Source organism: Corvus kubaryi, unplaced genomic scaffold, assembly GCF_017639235.1.
Source record: "Corvus kubaryi isolate FWS band 111438036 unplaced genomic scaffold, C.kubaryi_AGA036_p1.0 37285, whole genome shotgun sequence".
In the NCBI taxonomy this organism is placed as follows: Eukaryota; Metazoa; Chordata; class Aves; order Passeriformes; family Corvidae; genus Corvus; species Corvus kubaryi.
The window spans coordinates 161,114-185,463 of NW_024581089.1; the positions used below are offsets into that span (position 1 = coordinate 161,114).

At 41.1% G+C, this 24,350-nt stretch overlaps 1 protein-coding gene across 6 annotated transcripts in view; it reads left to right on the plus strand.

Moving 5' to 3' along the window:
* The window catches only part of FGD3 (FYVE, RhoGEF and PH domain containing 3), a 102,570-nt gene that overhangs the window by 42,344 nt on the left and 35,876 nt on the right, over nt 1–24,350 (plus strand). For 5 of the 6 annotated variants that reach the window (XR_006015792.1, XM_042026618.1, XM_042026614.1 and 2 more), the window contains exons 2-5: nt 11,442–11,612; nt 14,805–14,973; nt 16,064–16,661; nt 23,373–23,462. Coding sequence is in view for 5 of the 6 variants with exons in the window: in XM_042026618.1 (XP_041882552.1) it covers nt 11,442–11,612; nt 14,805–14,973; nt 16,064–16,661; nt 23,373–23,462 (1,028 nt within the window). In the remaining variant the exon portion in view is untranslated. Of the gene's footprint in view, nt 1–6,250; nt 6,365–11,441; nt 11,613–14,804; nt 14,974–16,063; nt 16,662–23,372; nt 23,463–24,350 lie in introns of those variants that run through there. The other variant, XM_042026616.1, reaches the window with a different exon arrangement.

Consider the following 24,350-nt stretch of genomic DNA (forward strand, 5'->3'; position numbering starts at 1 on the left):
GAATAACAATTTAATAAGCTATTAGTAAAAGAAGAAATGAAGCACATGAAGCATTTTTTTACATGGTTTTGACTGAAGGCTGGAATTTTCTCATAGGACTAGATCAGGCTGTTTCTCAACTTAATGCCTTTTAAATCACTGGAGGGTGGGCAGTGTAATGCTTTTCTCTGTTCCCCCCTCTCCCCACAACTCACCAGTTCTGGAAATTGGAGATCTGCCATCTTTCTCTTTGATCTTGGAACAGTAAATCACCCAGCTGCAGGTAATCTGAAAGAAACAACTTGAGATGGCTTTGGCTGCAGTAATTTGTTTGTAGAATAAATCTCTTTAGGTTTTTACGGTAATGGATTGCTCTGGTGTTGCAATTCCGGTGTTAAAGTAGTACAGATGTGAAGTCACAGGTGTATTATTAGCCTGAAATAGATCTTTGACTTGCACAATCAGTGTAATTATAAATTAGGACTCTTTCATCATAATGAAAAACCTTTTACTTGTCAAGGGAAAAAAAAAAAAGCATGTCTGTGCTCGTCTAAGAGGAAAGTCTCAGGAATGCTAAATAAAGATTCTGCCTGCATCCCTTCATTGGGATCCAGTGTGTGCATCTTAGAGGTGATATAGACATCTGACGTCAGTGAGCGCTCTGAGGCTGTCAGGCAAAATGACAGCTTCAGCTTGGGAAATCCATGGTGAAAATGCATTTATAGTTGCAGCTACACACTGCACCTCATGCTCAGCTGCCTTTGGCTGCTCTCTGAGGACACTGTATAGGGATTAGTTTTGTATGGAGTATTCCCTTCTGGGAGACCAGGAGTAGTCCATGGATAAGCATCCCTGTGTCATGCAGGAAGCAGCCAGACTAAATCTGGCGATCAGAGCTAAATTGAGTTAACAACCAGAAACATGAGATGCAAAGTGAGTTTGAATGGGGGAGAGGCAGGAGGAGGAAAAGGTGTTGAAATGCTGCTGCTGTGCTGAAGGACCCCACAGTGGTGGTGTGTGGGACTTGTCCTGTGCGTCAGAGAAATGCCATTGCTTCTGCTGACCTAGCTAGAATGAGAAGGATGAGGGTAAAATTATGATGAGAAATACTTGGCTATAATTAAAACTTCCTTAGAAAGTGTTCTAGTCTGTTTCAAGTGCTTACCTTAATTTTTACTCTGGGCATGTTATCTGCCCAGTACTCAATCCTGAACTCAAGAAAAAATTAGGGAGAAAGGCCCATTATCTTCTATTTTCAATGAATCCTTTTGCAAAAGAGAAAAGCAAAGCAAAACACAGTTACTAATTCATGGGTTCTGGGTTTCATGTTAATTGTAATGAAGTACATGAATGAAAACCTAATTCTCCTTTCCCCTTCTAAATTAGGTACCTGCAACAACTTAAGATGGACTTTGATGTCTGGACCTTGGTATCTGCACCTTGGCCAATGCAGGAATTAAGTCTTGAAATCTACTGCTGAAGTTAAACTAGTTGCTGTGCATTTCAGCACACAAAAGTAGGACAAGACTTGTATTCACCAAAGAGATGAGTCTGGCTGCTCATCCCTTCTTACCTTCTTTTCTCTAGTTCTCTAGGAACAGCATTTGACAGCCTCGTGTGATGGTTGAATCTCCTGATGTGTGCTGTGAGCAGTGTTCTGGCAGGGCTTTTGTCACCTGCAATGTCAGGCTGGCTGACATCTGCCCCAGGCTTCTTCTCCTTTACTTTGTCACTCTTTATGCCTCAGTCTTTTCATGTCATCTAACCTGCTTTTCTTACTGGGTGGAAGAGTCTCAGGGGTTTTTCTCTTTTACCTTTGATCTTGGTGTCACAGAAAGTTACTGTGCTGATTAGTTTAGCCTAATTAAACTGTGCCATTTGGGGAGAAGAGTCAGCTAAATACTTCCTCCAGAAGAATGAGATTTTCAGAGCCTGTTTGTTACACTTTGTTAAATCATAAAAGTTTGTGACTGCCTTCCGTTTATGGGGATTTGATTTTCACTATCCCCTAATGTTTATTCTCTGTATGTCAATATGAAAAGCAGGCCAAGTGTAAATATTGAGAAGACTATAGCTAAATGCAGGAATTTGCTTACCAAAGAACAGTCTCCAGCACTAAATGGAGAGATTAAACATGTTTTTTCAAATTGGAAACGTCTTTCCTGTGTGCCTTGTGGGAATGTCACCAGAGGCTTGAAGTCATAATGCCAAAGTTTGGGACCAGATCTGTAAGATATGCCCGAATTCTGAGGTATGATAGAAATGCTAATGCAAAAGTTACTGGTGGGCACCTGTGTCCAAGTAAACTGAGAGATGAAATCTAAGGCCAGACTGGTACTCTCCAGAGGGATACAAATATGAACAAAATAAGAAAGAATAACTGTGGTACAAGTTTGTCACAGAACAGCATGAAAGAACTTGAGAGTTACCACTTAGGTGGGTGTCAGTCTCTTCTCCCAGGTAGCAAGTGACAAGATAAGATGAAACAGCCTCAAATTGTGCCAGGGAAGGTTTAGGTTGGATATTAGGGAAAATTTCCTCACTGAAAAGGTGGTCAAGCCTGGCACAGGCTGCCCAGGACAGTGGTGGAGTGTTCAAAAATATGTGGAGGTGACACCTGGGGGACATTGGTTCGTGGTGAACATGCAGGTGGTGAGGGGATTGATGGTTCAACCTGGTGATCTTAGAGATCTTTTCCAATCTTAACCATTCTATGATTCTGTGATACTGTGGAGGAGCACACAACCTTGTTATTGGTTCAGGACATTGTAGTTCGTTATCTGTGTAGTTTGTTATCATAGCAGCACTACAGAAACAGATCTAGAAATTACAATATTTGTGTTAAAACACATGAGAGAACGTATATGACTACTTAAAAAAATCCCCCAAGCCCCCCAAAATCCATCAGTCCTCATCTATACTTCAGCAGAGTTCAAATTATAAACACTTAGAAGTTATTGGCAAGGAAATAATTATATGTGGAGTTTTCCACTCTTGGGATTTGCATCTGTCCAGTGCTTTGATAACAGTGATGCACAGCAAGGAGCTGCTTCCCCCCCAGTCCCTCCTTCTCTGCAGGAGGTGGTAAGCCTGGACTTGTCTGTGGGCTGTCAGCCTGGTTGAGCTGGGTGCCTTCTTACAAAGAGGTTTCAGTACAACCCTACCATATGGGGCTGACTCCTGTGGCTGAAGGGAGCGGGGGCTGTGCAGCCGACAGCGTGTCCTCAGTGTCCATGTGGATGCTAACAGAGGACTCAGTTAAAACACAGTAGAAACACAAGAGCTTTTTTTTTTAACTTTGTACCAACAACCTCAGGAGCTGAAGGTAAGTGCTTGCTAACTGCAGTACCACATCCTGTTTCATACAGGAAAAAAAATTTTTATTTTGGGGCTTTATTGTGCCTGATGTTAGTCCTGGGGGAGAATATATTCTGTGGTGCTTTACTTTGTTTTTTCTCATTTTCCTTTTGAGTGAATTTATTCTGTTCTCAGTATGGCTTTTCTGGTTGTTTCTTCCACTCCTCAGGCCTCCTTGGAATCACCAGGGTTGGAAGCTGGTCCTTCTTCCCATTCGGCTGGTGTGTTTTTCCCCTTGATTCATTTTTGGCAAGAATTTGCTTGGCAGCCTGCTACAAAATAAAAATAAAATAAGAAATACCACTTTTCTTCTTTGCTAGGGAAAGATGACCTTTCATACAGTTAATGACAGATTCTGGCTTTTTGTCCTGGAAGGGAGTTTAAATTTTCTCTGTTAGTGGCATGTTGAGTTGATCCTGTATTACATCTCAACAGATGTTATCATTGCCACTTTGGTGGAAGCAGCATATTTGACTGGCCTTGGAAGGATCCTTGCTTTGTGCTGTCTGTGGGGGATGTGGTGGCCAGCTGTACTCAGAGCAACATAAAAAGCCTAAAACTAGAAGTGAATGCCTGCTTGATTTTTTTGTTTGGGTTTTTTTTTTTCCTTGCCCCAGTGTAAGGTTGTATGTAATGACTTTCGACTGGTAGGATTTCTGAGACATGCTTGCATTTTTGCCTTTCCTTTATCTTGTCTTTGGGTAAGTATGAAGATCTTGGCAGGGATTTGGTTTACACATCTGTGTTAAGTAGTGCTGTAATACAGAATTAGGTGTTGAAGCTCCTCATTTCTGTCACTCAGAAATCTTCTCCTGACCACTGTAATTATATAAATATAGAGTAAACATTTAAGAATCACTTTTATAGCCTGTTTTAATAGCAGTTTGCCAGCTAACCTGTGTCTAAGGGAAAGGCCCTAGTGCCCAAGCTGCCCCTGCAACGGTAGGGGGTCAGAGAGCCTGTTCTGACAATGCATTCCTGCTTCATGTTGAACTAACTGTGCCCGCAGTGCTTCTGGCTGGACAAATGTGGGTCTGGAGTGTGAGGTTTTTCCATTTACGTGCAGGATAGAAAATGAGGACTGTGCTGTAGTACCCTGTCTGGGGAGCATTGAGTGGGACAAGGAGTGTGTTGTATTGTTGTGAGGGAAGGGCTGATGTAGGTCTGTTGAAAAGCTAATTCTTTAAATGGAAGTATACCAGATTAAATGAGTAATTAAAATTCTGTAATGATTTCTTTAAAGCAGTTGTGGAGAAATCCCTGGCTGCAGGATCAAATGTGAAATGTCCCAGAGGCAGAGGACTGTTGGAATAGCATTGCACAGGTACCTGAATTAGGTGCTGTTCCGCATAGGGCAATAAAAAAAAGATTGCAATGACAGATACAGAAACTGCACTGAAATGAGTGTGTAAAAGAGGTGTTTACTAATTGTATGTGAAAACCTGCTCGAGAAGAACAGAAGTCAGAGCTGAAAACTCCTTTCTCCAGAATATGTCTCTTGTGATTCAGATGATGAGAGACGTAAGGTGTTTGCCAGTGCTGGTAAAGCACAGCCTTTATTAGGATTACCTTGCAGGCGTGTACCTTAGGAGAATCTAATGAGAATAAAGGTAGGGTATCTTGATGCAGGTTTATGGAAGATACAATGTTAATGATGTTCAGTAGTGACACTCAAGATGCTACAGAAACATCTGTTAGTGAAAGCATCCTCATCTAAGGCATTTAAAATTAGTCAGAACAGGATAAAAGTACACCAAATCCCAAAATCCCAAATCCTACTGTTATAGGTCTAGGGAAACTATTGGTCCTTCTTATGCTTTATATGCACAAATTTTTTTAATTTCAGCTATGTGGTTCTTTCTGTGAAAAACTCTTTTTTTTGTGTCTGTATTTCTGTGGTGGTATGAGGTGGACTGAATATACCAAATTTCTGGCAGCCCTGCTCAGACCGAGCGATTTGGCATGGTTTGCCAACATTGTGGTTTTTTGTAAGAACCCAAAGCAGCAGCTCCTCTGTGGATCCTCAGAGATGGCGTCTGCCCTGAAATGCAGTGTTTATACGAAAATTTTAGATTTTGCTTTGTCCTTTATTGTTTCCCATGGAGATTCTGATGGGAGAGCAGGATAGGGGAAGAAGAAGCTTTGAACATTTTCAAGACATTTGATATAAAGCTTTTAACAAACTCCATCCCTTGCTGGTGGAATTGCATTTATTGTCACTTTTATGGTTTCTCATTTCCCTTCTCAGACTGTGAAGCAGACTGAGAGTTTGCGTGCTGAGAACTGTGTTTTTGCTGGTTTCCATGACGTTACTGCTGTTACTGACTGTTCTTGCATTAATATCGAACTGTATCTAAGCAAAAAGCTCTATAAAAATATGAAGGAGGCCTACAAGAGAGCTGGAGAGGGACTTTTTACAAAGGTATGTAGTGATAGAACAAGGGGGAATGGCTTTGAACTAAAAGCGCTCAGGCTTAGGTTGGATATAAGGAAGAAATTCTTCTCTGTGAGGTTGGTGAAGTCCTGGCACAGGCTGCCTGGAGAAGCTCTGGCTGTTCCATCCCTGGAAGTTTCCAAGAACAGGCTGAATGGGACTCTGAGCAACCTGGTCTAGTGGAAGGGGGTTGGAAGAAGATGGTGTTTGTCTAAGGTTTCTTCTACTCCAAACCATTCCGAGACTCTATGATTCCATGATCTAGCTTTCTCTTTTCTATTTCAGAAAGAGTCAGGCTTCTAAACCATCCACATCCTTTGTATTGCCTTTCAGATGGTTTGAAACTCAAACCCAGCAGTAATCTCCTGTGACTTGTGCTTAGCACAGCTCCTCCACGGGCATTTGCCACGTTTATATGCTTTGACTCACCAACCGCAGTGGTGGTCGGAAGTGAGCTGGGGGAGGTCAGTTCCTGTGAACATGGCGTTTAACCCATGAAGTGAAAGCTGCAGCAGGAGCTGTTCTTCCTTCTTTTTGGTTGTCTTAGATCTTAAGCAAGTAAGAAAAAATATGTGAACTTCTGCTCAAGCACAAGTAAGTGATATGCCTTTCTTTTGGTGGGGAATCGCAGTCCATGCCAGATTCTTGCTTGCTTTGAAACATAATGTTTGCTTGATTGCATCTGTTTCTGAAAGCTTATGGCGATGACTTTGCTGTCACTCTTTTTTGCTGAATTTAATGTTTTGGAATGCCAGAAAATTGTAAGCTAATAGTTGTCAGTGTCACTGAGCTGGGTTTTATAGCAGGGCTGTACAGCCCCACCACACACTGCCTTACAACCCTGCCGAGGTCTCAGCTGGGCCATGGACAGGAGGAAGAGGTGAGCTTTAAGTGGGTTTGAGGAAAATACTGGAGTTAATAAAGCAGCACAAGAGGAAGAAATAGGGTATACCTGGTAGCAGAGTGGGAAAGGCTTTGTGCTCGTTGCTGAGCAGAAGGAGAGGGCTGGGAGCTAATCTAGGGTGGGGCAAGGTGTGAAACAGCCGAAGGAGCTGTAGGCTTGCTTTGTTTCGGGGGAATACTGCAAAATCTCTAACAGAGGGCTAGAGGAGAAGTCCTGTGGGTTGGCTAATGTAGGATGTGCCAAACCCAGAGACTGTCATAACATTTCAGGTTCTTGCTGCTATCACAGACCTAAAAGGTATTTTTTTATTTTAAACTGGGGTTATTTTTGAACATAGCTACATAGGGACTGAGTGTCAAATACAAGATCCTTACCTGGCTTGTGTTGTGGTAGAAAACCCTGAGATCTGGAGTTTAACCACTTGGGCTCAACTGGTCTCTCTACTACTAAACTTAGTGGAGCACCCAAAATCCTTGTATTTTATCTTGGTCTACTAGAAAAAAGTATTTGTAGCCTTCAAGTTTCTGACTGCGTCTAAGGGAAATATTTCAAAAATACAGACTTTCTTCTGGGTGCAGTTAGTGAGGATAAGAGGAGACACTCAAGAAAGTTCTCTGTGCCATGATGTTCCTGGTGGCTTTGAATTCTGTCAGAAAAACTGATGTTACTTTTCCAATTCAGTGAAAATACAAATTGTAGCTCAACTGAGGCATTTCAGAAGTTTTGTTTAAGTTTTGCCTTAGCCAAAGCCTAAAATACCTATTATTTTATTAAAATAATACAAAAAATTACCTCTGAAAAGAAGAATAATCTGGGTCTTCTTTGCTTGGATTGGTTTTGAACAGAGGAATTATAAGCATCATTGTTCATGTGAGTAGAATTACAAGCCAGACATGAAATACTTGAGTTTAAATATATTAGAAGCACAAGGAGTGCACAGAGTAAACCTGAATCTCAGGGCAGGATTTTATGAGTTTGGAAGTGCATGCTCAGGTTTTTGGAGTGCCTGCTGTGAGCACCTGGGGGGTACTGGCACATTCCACAATACTGTGACCAGTGGGTCCATATGTAATACAACAAATGCTAACATCAAACTCGTTTCCAACCCACTCTGGGCAGCTCTGTTGTTAACTCTTTGTGCCTCACTTTGGGCAAATAAGGCTGTTGTGGTATAGGACTGGTATTCCCCATTTTAGTGTTCCACTGAAACACTCCAAATCATGTGTCACTTGCTCACTCTACCGTCCCCCTGTCCCTCCCCTTTGGTGGCTGGAGAGGAGAACTGGAGGAAAAAAGGTGAAGATCAGGAGTCGAGAGAAGAGCAGCTTACTAGAAACAGCAATGAAGTAAGAAACAAAGGGTAACAGCAACAATATTAATAACAGAGGGTACAAGAGAGCTGAATGATTCATGCACGAGCACTCACCCTGTGGAAACCGGCAAAACCCCAACCCCCCCCCAGGGTACCCGAACTGAAAGAGGCCTCTTCCCCTCGGTATGGAATAACCTCCAGGTCCCAGCCATGCCCCTCCTGGCTACTGCAACAATCAGCCCTGTCCTGGCCACAGCCAGGACACTGGTCTAGGAAGAGTTTTCCTTATCCAACAATGGACCAAAACTCAAGGAGGAGGCAGTTCTTTGTTGAGTCCTGCAGGTTTGGTGGGTGCCAGAGAGCAGGCAATAGGGGCCCATCACCTGCTCCCACTTCTGGAAACATGTGGCAGAACCAGATGTCTTGGGAGTGATTACCTGAATCTTATGTTGTCCCTCTCATCTCCCATTCCCAGTAGCACCTGTAATGCACTTGGCAAACTGGGTTTTACTTTCAGATAGTTTCGTGTGAAATAATCCAGTAAATCTTGTTTTCACGAGTCATTTTATAGCACTTAAAAAAATATGTAAGGAATTTTTGACTTCTGCGCAAAAGCAGTCCTTAAGGGCCACATCAAAGATGAAGAGAGAGAACCAGCTTGGTTTAAATTAAGTAAAAAGAATGAAAGCCACTTCTGTGCTTTGCCCCTGCGTATTATTCTTGATTTAGGGCCAGCACTACATTTGATGTGTAAGGCACTTGTGTCTTTCCAAGTTCCTCTTCTTTCCAGGTGCTTATCAATTTTATTTTCTGCCTTGTGCCCTTTGGATCCTCTTCGTTAATGGGAAGTAGCATAAGACCTCATGAAGTATTTACTCTGCAAATGCCTCTGAGCACAAGTCCTAAAACATTCAGAGCCAAATTTTGGGCAAGATGGATGTGTTGGTTGAGTAATTACCAGTGGAGGATCCTGTGCCATGATTGTTTGACAGGATTACACAGTAGAAGAAAAAAATTTATGTCTGAATTTATAAAATAAAGGTCAAAACACTCTATTTGCAGTACTGTAAGCAGCTTGTTAGAGGTTTTAACCTAGACAAAAGAGGTGTCTGGTGGGGCCACACATTTGAAACTAATGAAGGAGCCACTAGCTCATTGTTTTCAGTAAAAAAAGTAAGGTGGTTGGGCCTGCATTCACAGCGATGAATCCCAGGAGGAAAGAAAAAGGAATTGGGTTTTAATTCCTTTTGAAACTTCACAAAATTATACCAACAGGCTAGTCCTTTTTTGTGGCAGTGGTTGAAGAAGAATGGGGAATGCTTAGGGTAACTGGTACCTTACCCAAAGTCAGCATAGGGTAGCTGGGCTCGTCTTAAGATGATCAGCTGGGGATCCCCCAGGAATGTGGTGCTTGAGGGCAGGAGAAGCTGTGGCTCTCCTCCTTCAGCTGCTGTGGGGGACTGTGGACATGTCTGGCATCTACCAGGACTTCAGTGCTTTGCCAGAGCTGACACTGCTGCCATGCTTGTGTCATCAAACAACATAGCATGGGTTAGAGGGGTCTTCTAGTATTTTCTAGAGCTGTGGTAGGTGCAGAGATTTGTCCACTGAGGAATTGGATCACTGAAGCAATTTTTGAGAAAATACAACTTTGCTAGATTGCATTCCAGTCACACGATGGTGAATACCTGCTGAAATATTGAGCTCTGTTTTCTGCATGCTGCCCTTTTAATTTTCTCAAATTCAGGTTTTTCCCTTGTGTGCTGTTTTAATTTCTGGCTGTGTTGAGCTACTGTTCATAAGGAAGAAGTCCCAGTCCTTCCCCTTAAAATCTAGCCTGTGGCAGCACTGCTGCTGTCACAGGGAGGTTTTGGCACCCAAAGCCAAGCCATCAGTGCAAATTCTATCAGTCATGATGTATTTGCAATAATCTATTAATCTGCTCTAACAATCTTTTCTGTTTTCACAGCATTTTTCTGGTAAGTGAAATTATATTTGAATAGAACCTAGTACTTATAATTTCCTGTTTTTAGCTGGAAGGATGTTTTAATAGCTGGTCTCAAATCTGCTGAAAAGAAGATTTTTGTGGTAGAAATGCTAATGAAGCTTCAACCAGCAACAACTGGCAGCCATATATGGGGAATTCAGGGATTGTATATTTGGGTGGCAGAGATCAGTAAGTAGATTTGTGCCATCTGAATCTACTTTGACAACAAAATCTGCAGTCTGCATGGCACAGACTCCAGGGGCTTTATTCAAAAGGTCACATCCTGATTTAATACCATTAATATAAATCCAGAATAATTTAGTTGATGTGAATGAGAGTGCTTTTCATTTCAGGTTTTTGATCTTAATAGGAATCTGGCTGAAAGTAGGTTTCACTTTTGAAGCTAAAGCCATGTTTTTGAAGACATTGCAGAAAGGCAAAGACTGGTTTTTCACCTTTAGGTGAATCCTTTCTATGTGATGCAGGCTACCCTCCACTCTAGTGAGATTCTGGTAAATTCAGCTAGTCCATTTTAAGACAGTAATAGGGAAAGAATGTTTGTCATGGTTTTTTTGCCCTTTTTTAGTGCATTTATGTTCAAATTTCTAAATTTGTTGTGTTTTTCATTTCTGAGTACTTCCAGAAGCCTATGTATTCTTATGCTCATATACAGCAATTTTAAACCACATTCCTTTTTAAACTCTTTTTTTTAACCTTCTCATGACACACTAATAAAGCTGATGTGAGGGTTTCATGTAGGCTTGCCACAAGTCCAAAAAACTTCAAATCAAATACTGCAGGATCCGTGATAGCTTGTTTTCTGAGTCCCCAGAGAAGTGAATCAACAATGTTAAACTAAAGACCAACAATCATTATTAATCACTTCTGTGTTGACACTAGATGGTATCTTAATGGTGTCTTCTAGACCGGAGCATTTTGCAGGCATGTTAATATTTTATATAAGGAGGAGTAATAAATAGGGATAAAATACAACTTGAGTGATTAAATCCAAAGAAATGGCACTTGTACCATCCCCACCACGTGGAACACATTTCTAAGTCACCCTAATTTAGTTGTATTTTACCAAGTAACACGATGTTATATGCTATAGCACTTGTGGCTCTGTTTGGAGAAATCCTTTTGAAGTGGTTTTTAACTTTTATATTTGCTCTTTTATTTTGGGTGTCTGTAGTAAAGAAATAAATAATTAATTGAAGACAGAATGGCTGAAATTCTGCCTATCTTACCAGTCAGGCAGTTTAACAGGATTATTAAGGCTGGATATATTGGTTGTAATCACTTATGAGTGGCTGGTTTTGAGTAATAACTGTGAATGGCTCACCCCTCTCATACCCCCCTTCCCTTCCTCAGGAACTTGAATGGGTGACATACCTCCAGAAGCAGCACAAATTTTCTTCAGGATCAATAGAACAAGATAAATACTGACTTCTTTCCCTCCTTCCCTCAGGTTGCCCGTGCTCTCCTTTCCAAATCAAATGTAACATTGACTCCAATCCAGTGTTGGAAGCATGTGGGGAGCTGCAGCACATCAGCTCAGCGCAATGTCTCCATCAGGCTGGAAGGAAACCCAAAACCAAAACTGCACTGGCCAAAATGCATCCTCTGCAGAAACCCCAAGGCAAGTGGCTTTGTCCTCCTAGAAATTGTACAAGCTTCTATCGCACAGAAAGTGTAATATTTTAAAATTACTGTTTCAATTTGAGTCACAGCAAAATAGTTACTTTTACATTGTAATGTATAGCTGGTAAGGTTTTATTATCTTCATTTTCCAATGTTAGACAGCCACTTAGAGAAGCCTTCAAGAAGAAATTGATTCAGCAATAACCAATTACTTAACTTGTCACTTTATATTGCTTGTCCTGTCGTTATACCTCATGCAGCTGTGAAGTGTAAGTTGGATTTAACAATATTGTTTACATTGTTGATAATTTTTTAAAAAAGTAATTTAGGTAGTAATATCTTATTGTTTAAACCTGATCTGCTTTCCATATATTGTAAGAACTATGTATGGCAACAGGAAATGCCTAAATGGAACAAATGTATTTTGAAAATATGAAATAGAAGCTAAACCAATCACGTGTGGGCTGTGGTACTTCCAGAGAGCTGCCAGCTAATAGTCAAATAGGTGGCAATCCCAAAGTATGATGGAAGAGGAGTCAGAAAGAAGCATGTTCCAGCTGGTCTCCACATGTTCTTCTGGTCTCCCCAGGCTTCTGAATTCTACTGAAAAGACTGCAGCAAATTTCTTGAAAGAGTATAAATTGTTTTCATGTTTCTTCATCAGTGAAATCACATGTGGTCTCTGTAATGCCAGTTTGCCAAGTACCCTACTCTCACCACCCTGTGCTTTGTAGAATTGATTACACTTATGTATGTAATGGGTGCTTGCCTCAAGGGATTTGGGGATGCAAAAAGCATGGAGTTTGAGAGGTGTTTGGAACAAAAGAAGCTAAGAAGATCAAGAAGCTTAGTATCAAGAAGATACTAAGACCATAAATTGAAATGTTTAGAAGATATGGGTCCATGTGATAGATGGTCATTGTCATCTGAAAAAGAAGGTATTTTAGTGTTGTACACACTGAGATGTTGCACCACCACCCCCTCCCAATTATAATATCTATACAAAAGCAATTCAACCTTAAACAACAACAAAGAAAGCATTGTATTTTCTGCTTCTGGAAGTAAACCTTAAACATTAAATTAATATACTACTTCATGCTTGAAACATCTCACAAGGTCTGTATCTTTATGGAGCTTTCACCTAGAGGTCTTGGTAGCTCAAGTTTAATTAGTGGTTGTTCCTTGAATGTTGTTTGCCTCCATGCTGATGTCTCTATTTCTCAACATTACTTCAGTAAGTAAAAATTCAGAATTAATAAAAATATTTTCCTGCTTCCTTTTGGTCCAGTGCAGAATGTGTTGTCTGAGGTGATTCAGATGAATCCACTAACGGAAAGACATCAAATGTTTACATGGACAGCAGTGACACCCAGTGTAAATGCTTTGATATTATTTTAAAACCTTTGGGTGTTATGGACCAGGGCCAACTTTGAAGGTCTGATGGGGTATGTGGGGTAGGTTCTGACATGTCTGCCTGCTGCACTATGCACCTTCTGTAAGGAGCACAGAGCTTGTCTTTGGCTAGATGATCCAGATGGCTTTGTGGATACTTGTTTTTAGGTTGTTTTTTATTTTTACAAGGAGAAATATGGCCAGACACTCACTGGTCACATGGTGTGCCCATGAAAACCTGGTGAACAAAACATAGATCTCCACCAGCCCATTTATATGCAAGAACATTTTCTTTTCCTGCTTCCCTGTTATTCCTGCATAAGATAGGGCTTGTTAGAAGTCTTTTCAAAATTGGACTTTAACACCTTTATTTTAAGATAGGAATTTCAGATGGTTTTGGAGACTAGGTAAATCTATCCTCTCATAGGAAGTGTCTTCTTAAAGCTCAGATCCTTAGAAAAATTGGTTTTATTCTTTCATGTTGAAATAAACTCAGTAATGCAGGGAGTTTAAAATCTGACCTATACTCAGAACTCCAAAATGCTTTAACAGCTCTTCATCATTGACCTCAGGAAATGTCTGTCTATGGACTACTATGGCAGCTGCCCATCTGCTGGAGCAGGGCAGACATCTGGGCTGATGTGGATCTTAGAAGAGATGCAGAGCCTTCTGCAAGGAAGGGACAATTGGAGTTGACTTTTTGGGTGCATACGCCTCTGTTTATCCTCCTAAAGCAAGTAACCCTGGAATTACATTCAGAACAGTTGCTAACTCAAGCCCCATTACAATGCTGATCACATGTGCCAAATGGATTATCAAAGTCAGAAATGGTTGAAAGAAACTGTTCTTGAAAATGTTTTTTAATACAACATGTAGTTAGAATTTCCTCATTTAGCATGTCAACTCATTGGATAGTCTAGATTGGCAGTGCTACTCCAAGCAGTGTGTGCTTTGGGAACAATCCCACAATCGGTTTTCCTGCCTTCCAGTGTCATTTCTGCCTATGGGAGTTGCATGAGTTACTGCCTGTGTATGATAAACCATTTACTCTGCAATCAATGGAAGATCTGAATACATTTTTTTTAAAGACATTACATTTTAATGCCATTTTTTCTAAATACTGTGTTAAACTTTGTACCTTGGCCTCCTTGTGAGTCCTGAAGCGGAATGTGAGTGTTCTTACAATACTTGTTTTATTTATATCATATGCAATGCAGCATAGGACCAAAAGAGGAAGGAAATTCATGAAGACTGCTACACCACAGAAGAGAGGGGGGAGGGAGAAGGAGAGGAAGAAAAGCTGTTATGTTCTGCCTGTGGCGTTTTTGACCAAGCAAACATAAGGCACTGAAATGCATGCTGGGTTGGGTTTTGATGGTTTGTTTTGGGATGTGGTTCATCCCTCTGCCTTTTCTTTTCCCCAATATAAGAGATTCAATGGGGCACCAGCATTTTGAGAAGTCATGGAAGGGGAAACTCATTAGTGTGATTGAGATGGCAAGCAAACTTGCAAACTGAAGTGTAAGCTGTGCATCCTGTTTAGTAACGAGGAAGCGGTGCAGTGCTGCAAGCCGCCCGGTTTGTTAGCGCAGCTAAGCCAGCTGTAGAAACACAAAATAGAAACGTGTCGTTTTTCTTTAGCAGCTTGCTTTGGTGTAAGCAATTCTTCAGGACTGCACCTGTGCTGTTTATAAAAAATGGGGAAAGAATGCATATCTCTTGGTCTGGATTTTGTTTCCAGTTTAGGATAAAGAAGATGGAGATTTATCCTCCTGTTTTTTCCCTTCTCTTTCATTAGTACCTCCTAAGCCTGTCCATCTCAAACCTGGGCAGGAAAGAATTCCTCCTGCACCGTCTCGGCCTTTGCCAGCTGATCCCAAGTCATCAAGGAGCTTAGCACCTGGAGAGGAAGAAATACCAATATCAGCAGGAGTCAACACGCTCATTGAGAAATTTGAAAGTATTAGGTAAATATGGCTTTGTGAGATTTGGTCTCATCTCCCTTTCCTGCATTTTTAACTTAGGCTATAATAGTAGAAAACATTAACTGTAATGATCACATAGAAAATCCTCTTGGGATGTTTTCTACTGGAAGTGCAAAGCTTCACTGAGGACAAAGTATCTTTTTCTAAAAGCTGTGAATTTTAGTTTGTTGTATACAGTTGTGCTTAAGGAGCTTAAGACCTGCTAAATTTGGTAAGATTCTAAAAGAGGCAAGTAGCCCACAGTCTGCTTTCTGTAAGCTGGCTTGATGTGGGAATTGCATCATAGGAACTTGATTGTTATATGAAATAATTGAGTATTCTGTCTAAGATATAATAAACATCAGATCTTGCTTCTTGGAGGCAGGGAGGGGCATAGTGTACTGTGAAACAGTGTTGTGTAGAACAGCAGCTGTTCTGAAACTTTGTATATGAAAGACCCTAAACTGGATAAAATATATGTATTTTGCTGTAAAACCAGCTCATTTTATGAACACATGAAAACTTTCCCTGAAGAATAAATCTGCCGGATGGAGCTAAGTGATGGGTTGTTTGTTGTTTTGTCCACAAAGAGGGAGATGAAGACAGGCACCATACTGTGCCTTGGAGAGTGTTGTCACCTGGGTGAACCTGGTGTCTTTCAAAGAGGAAAAGTAGTGCCTTCCCATGCTTCGGTACACCCTCTCTGACAGAAAATACCTTGTCCCAAAGGCTTGGTTCTGTTGAAGAATGAGAGTTCCTGTTTAAATGAGCCCAGAACCAGCTCCTTCTTTTTAAAGGCTATTCCTTCTTCTCCAAACCCTCAAACCAGACTGTTCTTCAAGGTGACATGGGAAGCACTAAAGGCCCAGGATTCTGGTGGTACCATTTCAGTAGAATGTATGGGTGATGTTTTTTTATTGGATGTTGTTGGGTGGTCATTATTATTGCAATGTGTGCACACTCTTGCCTCCTGAGTTTGTCAGTGGGGTGCAAGAAATACAACTTGAATCAAATGACAGTCAGACTGTCTCTTTCAGGGCACTCGTGAAACCTGAGTGTTAATATGACTGTGGTGCTTTCTCTTCACCCACAGGCAACCTGTTCATGTTCTTCAAAGAAACCAGCTAAATTTAGCTCTTAAGATGGAGCCTGTCCTGGACTCATCCAAGCAGACGAGCTCATGTGACTGTGACACAGCGGCTTCCAGTGGCTCTTCCACAAATGACAAAACTGAACTGGATGAAGCTGAGCCCAACATACCATGCACTATGGATCTAACTAACACAGACATAATGAAAATTAAAGAGCTGAGCATAGGTGATAACAAAAGCCATGAAGACTGTACTGCTGTGGCTGTGAGCAAAGAGCCCGAAGAGGAGCTTGGCAACAAAGACTCAACTGCAGAACTGAATGGGAATGGTAAAATTCCCAACAGAGACAGTGGCATTGATAGTCCTTCTTGTAGCGTGGCCGGGGAAACATTCCCCAGTGAAGAAGGGGCAGAGCAGAAGAAGCCCAGCATGGCTGGGAACCCAGGAGAGGCAGAACCTGACAGAAAGGGCACCAAACCTTCCTCTGCGGAGCAGAAGAGAGACTCCACGCAGGATGAGGACAGTGACATTGATGAAGGAAGCAGTGAGGAGCAAGAGATAGCAGAAGTGCCAAAGTTAGAGTATTTGGATGTAAACAAGGTAAGGGAGTTGGTTCATTGCTATCAAGTGCTCGGAAACCAGTTCCTGACACTTGCAAGAGGTTTCTTGCGTCCCTTTCATATGTTGTTTGGATTACTTGTTTGATTGGTTTTTCATCAAAGGATCATGATAGTCAGTATCATTTCCTGCTTTATGAAGGCCCTAACTTGCTCCTGACCTAGATAGTTTTTTTTAGAAATGTTCCCATCTTGCTTTAAAAGGTCTCATATAAGAGAATCCATCACAGCCAGATGTAAGCTGCTAAAATTCATATACTTTTGTAGGTCAAGACTCCCACCTCGTATCTGTTGTTTGGGTTTGTCTAGGTTCAGCTTGTTAGAGCACGTTGTTTTCCATGGGGCTTTGTGTTATTCAGAGAGCTAATTGAATAGCGCATCCTGCAGGGTCAGGGCCTTGCATCTGAGTAGAACAGGCACGATCAGAGTCTTGTCTCACACAAAATTTAGAGTGTTTTTTACAAAAACCTGTGCTTTTGTTGGTGTGACCACTTCTTGAGTGCAAAGAAGTTGTTTCAATGTCAAATTACTCTTCAGGAATCTGTAGCTAGAAAAGAGCTATTTCTTTGATTCTAGACTAATGTAGTCCAGGCCATTGTGTATTTGCAGCAGCTATGCAAGATTACTGACAGATTCCTTTGTTATCAGTTTATCAAGACAGTTATTTTTAGAAATAGTGCTGTTAAAATGGATTAGATTTTTCCAGAAAAACAAAATGGAATATTGCAAAATATCTGCAAAATGTTCCACTTTTTGCAATTTTTCTTTGGTGGGTCTTTTTGTTTGTATTTGGGGGTGTTTGGGTTTGTTAGGTTATTTTCCCCCCAAGCTATGATGACAGTAAAGTTAATACATGGGATTTTTGTGTTTTGAAGAATATGATGAGCAGCTGCAGCTAATAGCTAGTGAAGTGCACTAGCACTATAGCTAGTGAAGTGCAGCGTCCATACCTCAGTTTGTACAAATGGGGTGGTTCTGTTGAAATCACCAAGTATATAATGATTTGTGGCTGCCAAGAGCTTGTCCCTCGGGAAATGTGGACATTAGAATGCATTTCTTAGTTTCTAGGTCAATCAGCTGGTGACTGTAAAAGAATGATGAAAATGGCATGCAGGTAAGTGGTGTGCACAAAGTTCTGCACCTCAGAGCTCGACAAGAGTGTGTTTATACATACATACACACACGGTAACAGTCTTTGTTTCATATTCATAATGTGTATGTGTGTGCATGTGTGCAACTGAAGTATTATTTAAAGGATATGTTGTTAGTTGTAACAGACCAGCAAGAAGCCATAGAATCGTAGAATATCCTGAGTTGGAAGGAACCCATAAAGATCATCAAAGTCCAACTCCTGGAAAATAATACATTACATTAAAAAATCTTTAATCTGATAATTAAATTTACAGTTTGGACTAGGAATATGTGACAACCCCAAGCTGAACATGATTGAGAAGTGCTTTGTTGACAAATACCAATATTTTGTAAGATATTGATGATTTGATGGCTGGTTTTAAGTCTTGTTCCTTAGGTTAAGTGTCCACATAGTAGGAAATAAGGATGACAAAACACAAAGTTATGAGGTTGTAATTCTCTGGAGCTCACCTGTTGAATTTGTGAGAGAGGTATCTCCAGAAGAAACTCGTTTGTTTTGGTTTTTTGTATTACCCTTCTTCCTGAGGTGCATTTATATGATACACTGCAGGTTTTCCCCTTGCAATTTGAGTTGATTTCCCCTTCCAAAAGGCAGTTTTGAGGATGACCAAGGTACACTAAGTCACCTTGCTTTTGCAGCCACATAGAGGAGGAAGGCTGAGAGAGCAGCTGCCTCTTCTTCAGTGTAAAGATTGTGCCCTCTTCTGGGACATACTGGGTGAAGCCAATTTCTGTGTCAAGTGTCAACATAAAATCACAGAATCACTAAGGTTGGAAAAGATCTCCAAGATCATTGAGTCCAACCACTACCCTAACACTGACAGATCCATCACTACACTGTGTCCCTAAGCACCACATTTTCCTGTTTTTTGAACACTTACAGGGGTGGTGACTCCACCACTTCCCTGGGCAGCCTCTTCCAATGCCCAAGAGACTTTTTCCTGATATTCAATCTAAACATCCCCTGGCACAACTTGAGGTCATTTCCTGCTCCCCCCTTTGATTCCATTGCAGATTTGGGGCACTACAGACTCAGGGTTAGTGTGAAGGGCCATAGCTTCCAGCAAGCAGAGCTAATGTGATTCAAAGTTGACTTGTTCCATGGTTATTCTTAGGCTGGAATTTCACATCACCCTTGGCAAAATTGATAATTTTCCTGCTTGAAGGAAGAGAGGAGAGTTCAGTTGGCACCAGCTGCTGGCTTGGGAGCTGGGGAGAGACCTCATCTCCTTCAGAAAGCCTTAAGTTGGGAGAGTCTTTTTCCTGCATTCCCCCGCCTACCCCTAGTACCAGGCTTTGCAGCTGCACCATGAAGGTAATCAGTGGTCTCATTAAATATGCAAGTTGTTATAGTTGGAGGAGGGTGCATTAGTACAGCTGCAGAGTGATTTAATGATGGCTCAGTAACTCCTAGGATATCAGGGTAAGTGAAGCTCATGAGTAACTATTCTTTTCTACTTCAGATATCTCTCCATCTTCCACCCAAGCTTTCACACAACCCATGGCTGGGGAAGGTAACCTTGCCTGACGTGCTTGGTATTTTTTATTTAGTCTAGGTTTAGCTCTGCAGTGATGTGACGTCCTTTAGGAGTCTGCAGCAGTCTAACAGGGCTCACTATTAGCACAAATTATGTTGTAAAATCTCGGGAGTGACTTACTGGGATTTCCAGTTATCTTTTATCAAAATGAAAATGAACAAGGGGAGCTTATTAGTTTTGGGTAAGTCTTAGAAAATGTCAGGAAGTGATGCCCATTAACCTTGATGGTTACAAAGAAAAGAAGTGACAGGAAAGTGAGACTGAGGGACTGTCATGCTCCAAAGTCCCAAGACTTCTGCTGAGAAGCCTGAGAGACTGAGTAATGCTTCTGGGAGGGCTATCAGTGGTTCATAGCTTTTTATTTAGGTATTTTTTCACCAAGAGTAATATATGCTCATTTCTAATCACCAAAAAAAAAAGATTTTTTCCATCTGTCCTGCTTTCTGCTGTGTAAATGTTAACAATGGAGTATTATATGGGTCTCATGCATTCACTGACACATGCTTCCATTCTGCCTGTACGTGGCTGGAGTTTCACTTCTAATTTCATTGTCCAGTGTGTGTTGTAAAATTTGGCCTGCAGTCCTGCTACTTAGACCTTTGGGCGAGATTATCTCCAAGTATATTCTGGAAAAAAGGTCCATAGGTCAATGTTTTAGTCATAATGCTGGTTGAGAAAATTCAGATATGCCATCGTCATCATCATGATATTTGGTTTAAATATCTTAAGGAAAATGAGATCTCAGTGCAACAAAGACGACCAAGCATATCATAACTTTTCCATATTGTTTTCAGCATTGTTGAGTAGGAAGTGGTCTATAATCTTTTGGGACTTTTTGTGTTCTTTGTAGGGCTGACTGGTGGGGTTTTGAAGCAAAACCGTGTGTGATTTAAGCTCTATCCCAGCAGTTCTCTTGCAAGATTTGCTGAAAGCTCTGTGTGAGAGACATGCTGGCTGAATATAGTTGCACACACCCGTTGTATGAAAAATGGTTGCGGCAGGACATTGCCCAAGTTTTCTCGTGTTAAGCTTTGTATGTACTTAAAATTTTAGTTTCAAATTTGCTTTTTTTGTGATAGACAGGTCAGTCTTTGCCTCCATGAATCCTTGGCCCAGCCACACCCCTGGGCGTCCAGCTGGATTGTGGCCACTTAATTGCACAAAGCAGACCAGTGTGTGCCAATCTGTGCCTGTGACTGGCGTATTTGAGCTGCAAATGTATTCCAAGCGTGAATCTGACCTTCATGGGAAGCTGGTTCTGTTTGTTTTCAGGCTGTTGTTTCCTTTTATTTAAAATGTTTTATGGACAGTTGCAGCTGAAAATGGATTTCTGAATCTTCCACAAAGAAATAAAAGAGCATCGTCCTGCTTTGAGCACTGCAGTGAACTTTCTGTGTTGTGAAGTCAACACCTCCCTCTTCGGTTTTCTCATCTTTCTTGTCACCCCACCAGCTCAACTGTTCCGTCCAGCCTCTGCAGTAGATAAAAGGTTCTAGTGTATGACTGCACAGGAGATACTGTGGCTGTGACGAGCAGTCAGCCAGCAAGAGCACTGCGCAAAGCAGAGCATAATCTCAGTTTGCAAATTTATTTTACTTTTCCTTCAGAAACATGGACCATGAAACATCCCGTTCCTAGTGAAATGAATGATGGCTCAGGCTTTGCTAAAGCTGTCCTGCCATGGCAAAAAATGAAGTTAGAAGAATGGGACTGCCTCACATTTAATTAATCTACAATTTAATTTAAAACATTATGCCCAATAAAAGGCAAATATGTTGCAAATTTGTCTGAGAAATGTGCCTATCTACCTCTCTGCCTAGCAGAGAGAGCAACTGAAGATAGAGTCACCCTGTAAAACTGAGCTCAAGCTGAGTCTATTCAACACTTGTGTGGTATTTAAGCAGATGTCAGCAAGTTTTTTTGAAATATAAACTGTATTACAGATGGTGAAGGTCAGGAGGTTAAAATGTGCGTGCACTATATAAAGATTTACTTCTGAGTACAAATGTATTTGGTTGGAAATAAGTATTTTTCCAATTCTGAATTCAAACAACTCAAAGGATGCTTTTGGTGGTTGGCATGCTAGCTGGTTACATCAGTGCCTTTCATCTGAGCGCTCCTTTGTGCCCAGCAAAACCAGCAGATAAATTCTTTATCAGTGAGAGATCCTTGTAGTTACTGGGTTTGATTGGCTAGCAGTGCACTTCAGTGTAAACTGTAATAAGATGTATTTGCTTGGAACAATTTCAAAACTTATTGTGCTGCGATTTTTTTTGTCTTCCCCTAAATATTAATACATATTGAAAGGACCAGGATGTTGTGTAGCATGTTGAAAGATCTTAAAAGAATATTTGAAATGACTTGGAATAATTTGAGTGGCAGGGCAGACTAAGCCCATGTCAAACCTTCACTCATGTCATGTTTGCCTGTCTCCAGATTTGTGCCTGGAAAAAGAGGGATTGCTTCAAAGGAAGTCTGATGTTTCTTCAAATAAAGAAAAGCTATTCACTTTCCTTCAATAATACTTACATCATGGAGTTGTGGGTACTTCATGCCACGTGACAGATCATTCCATGTAGGATAACTGTGGATCTGATTTGAGTTCATGGCTCTCTTTGAAAAGCCTGAAAAGGCTTTCAGTTGTACTGCAGTTTGTCTGAGTGTGTGTGGGGGATGAGGGGGTTTAAATTTTTCTCATCAACTTTATTTGGAAACAAAATAAGGTGTTGAAGAAGCTTAAAGAGAGCCTTTATTTGATATTTTCCAACAATCTGACGGTGGCCCACAGGGTTATGTCTAGAAGTCCTTGCCCCAAATGTGAGCACGAGAGACAGGCATTTGGGATGGAGCACTGCTGCTGGTGACAGGCCCAGGTGCTTCCTGAACTGGAAATTTCCTCATGTGTTTAATTCAGCTGAATTTTGACTCTATGGATATTTCTGGTTCTTTTGCGAACCTGTGTGAAGGTTATTGCCGGCAGTGTTGCGTTGCTTGAGGAAGCAGCTCCTGAAGCAGCACCTTGGTGATTTTATTTGATGCCCTTCAGTTTTCCCATAGAAATAGTGATTAATTGTGCCCAGTTGATGTTCTCCATTCCAGGAATCATTAATGCACCTCTTACCTTCATTGCCTTTGTCTTTTTTTCTGGATCCAGCCCAGTATAGTTTCCCTACATTTGATCATCCTTGCTGCCCATTTTCCATGTTTGTATTCCCGAACACAAGCTCTGTTCTGGACTGGTTTCATTAGATGTAGGCATGATGTTTAAAGTCTAACACTTTAAAAGAGTGTTGGGAAGCTCAAGCCTGTATTCTAGTAATTCAGGTATTTTTAAGCACTTAGCGAGCAAAGGGTCTATGTAGCTTTTGGCTAAACTGTGCTTAAAGTGGGTGCTTTATAACTGTATATAGGGTTTTTAAGTAGTCGTTTCTCATTCTACTTTTTAAAATGAGCTTGATGAATGGCTTCACTGAGTGATTTGGGTTACCTTGATGAAAATTCTTTCCAGGGAATTGGGCCATGTTTAAAGCTGCACAAAAATCTTAGAAATGTGCCATAGAGAGTAATGCTGTGTTGGTCAAGTTAGAAATCTGGCCAAACACCTTGGTTTCTAGTTTTTGTTTTAGTTACAGGACTTGAGTCCAAAAAGGAGAACAGTTGGTTTACAGTCTATTGCTGTGTTTTTCAAATAGACTAGACTTATTTCCAGGTTTAGAGGATGTTTCTGTTCTTTTTATAAAACCATACTGAGTTCAAGTGATGTTCTGACCAGCCACTGATTGCATTACTAATTGCTCTTTCAGAAAACAGCATTAAAAATGTCTCTGGAGCAAAGTGATCTTTTGAGGGATGTGGAGCGGATTCTGAAATGTGTTAACCTCTTTCATTCCAGGCTCCTCTTCTGGTAGGGATTTTGGCCACTGACAAAATGAAAAAGAGAACAGTTGGTGGAACTTAAGTGTGTAGGTGCAGATGGATTGTGTAATTTGTAACTGTTTTTTCAGTGCACAGAGCCCCAACAGCTATTCAACATCGCCAATGAGCTGCTCCAAACAGAAGAAGCGTATGTTAAAAGACTCCACCTCTTGGACCAGGTAATTCCATTTTGAATTAACTCTCCATTCTTTTCAGTGAGCAGCAATGATGTCGCCTGTCCATTCCCTAAGCTATAACTCAATATACTGCAAATGCTGTGTGTAGGTGGAAGATGGAGTTTGCTCGCCAGGCTGTGTGCCATGGGTTCCAGAGGCGAGCTTTGGGCAAGAAGGTTCTCTGAGAAGGAACCAGAGGATTGGGATGACAGAAAGGGGAATGGGAGAGCAGCAGCCCAAGAAACAGACATTGACAGCATTTGGTTCCTCCCTGGGTGTATGAGGGAGGAAACAACAGGGACAATGAAGGCACTAAGAAATGATGAAATCTGTGATTGCTCTTTGATGTGCAAGAAGTTGGTTGTACTAAAATCAGGCCACACGTGTCGGCCCCATGCTTACAATGAACTATTTTTTTACCACTGTGTTTTGTAATTGTTGTCCATCATGTTTACACATGGGGAAGAAGTAAAACTGGTGTGATGAGTCTGAACTTTCTTCCCCATAGACTTTGAGTTGACGCTACACAATTCAGGCATTTCTATAATTATCCCAAAGAAAAAAACCCATGAATGTGCAGGAAGGAAACAAAAATGAGGATGAGACACATTGCTAGCCAAGTGCTTTTAAAAAATGAGTAGAAGGAAAAAAAGATTAGAAAACTGTGGCCTGGCTAGCAATATCGTTAGAAGCTGTATCTTGGAGAGCCCTTCTCCCTCCAACTCTTGGAGCTCTATGGAAGACTTGCAGTGTTTGTATTAGATGAGCAGAGACTGTTTCTAGACCACAGAAATCTAGGGAATGTCTTTCCCTTTTGTTTGGTACAGTGTAATTTTTCCTACTGAGAAAAACCCAAGCACATGGTTTATTTTGCTTTGTGTAAATAGCAGT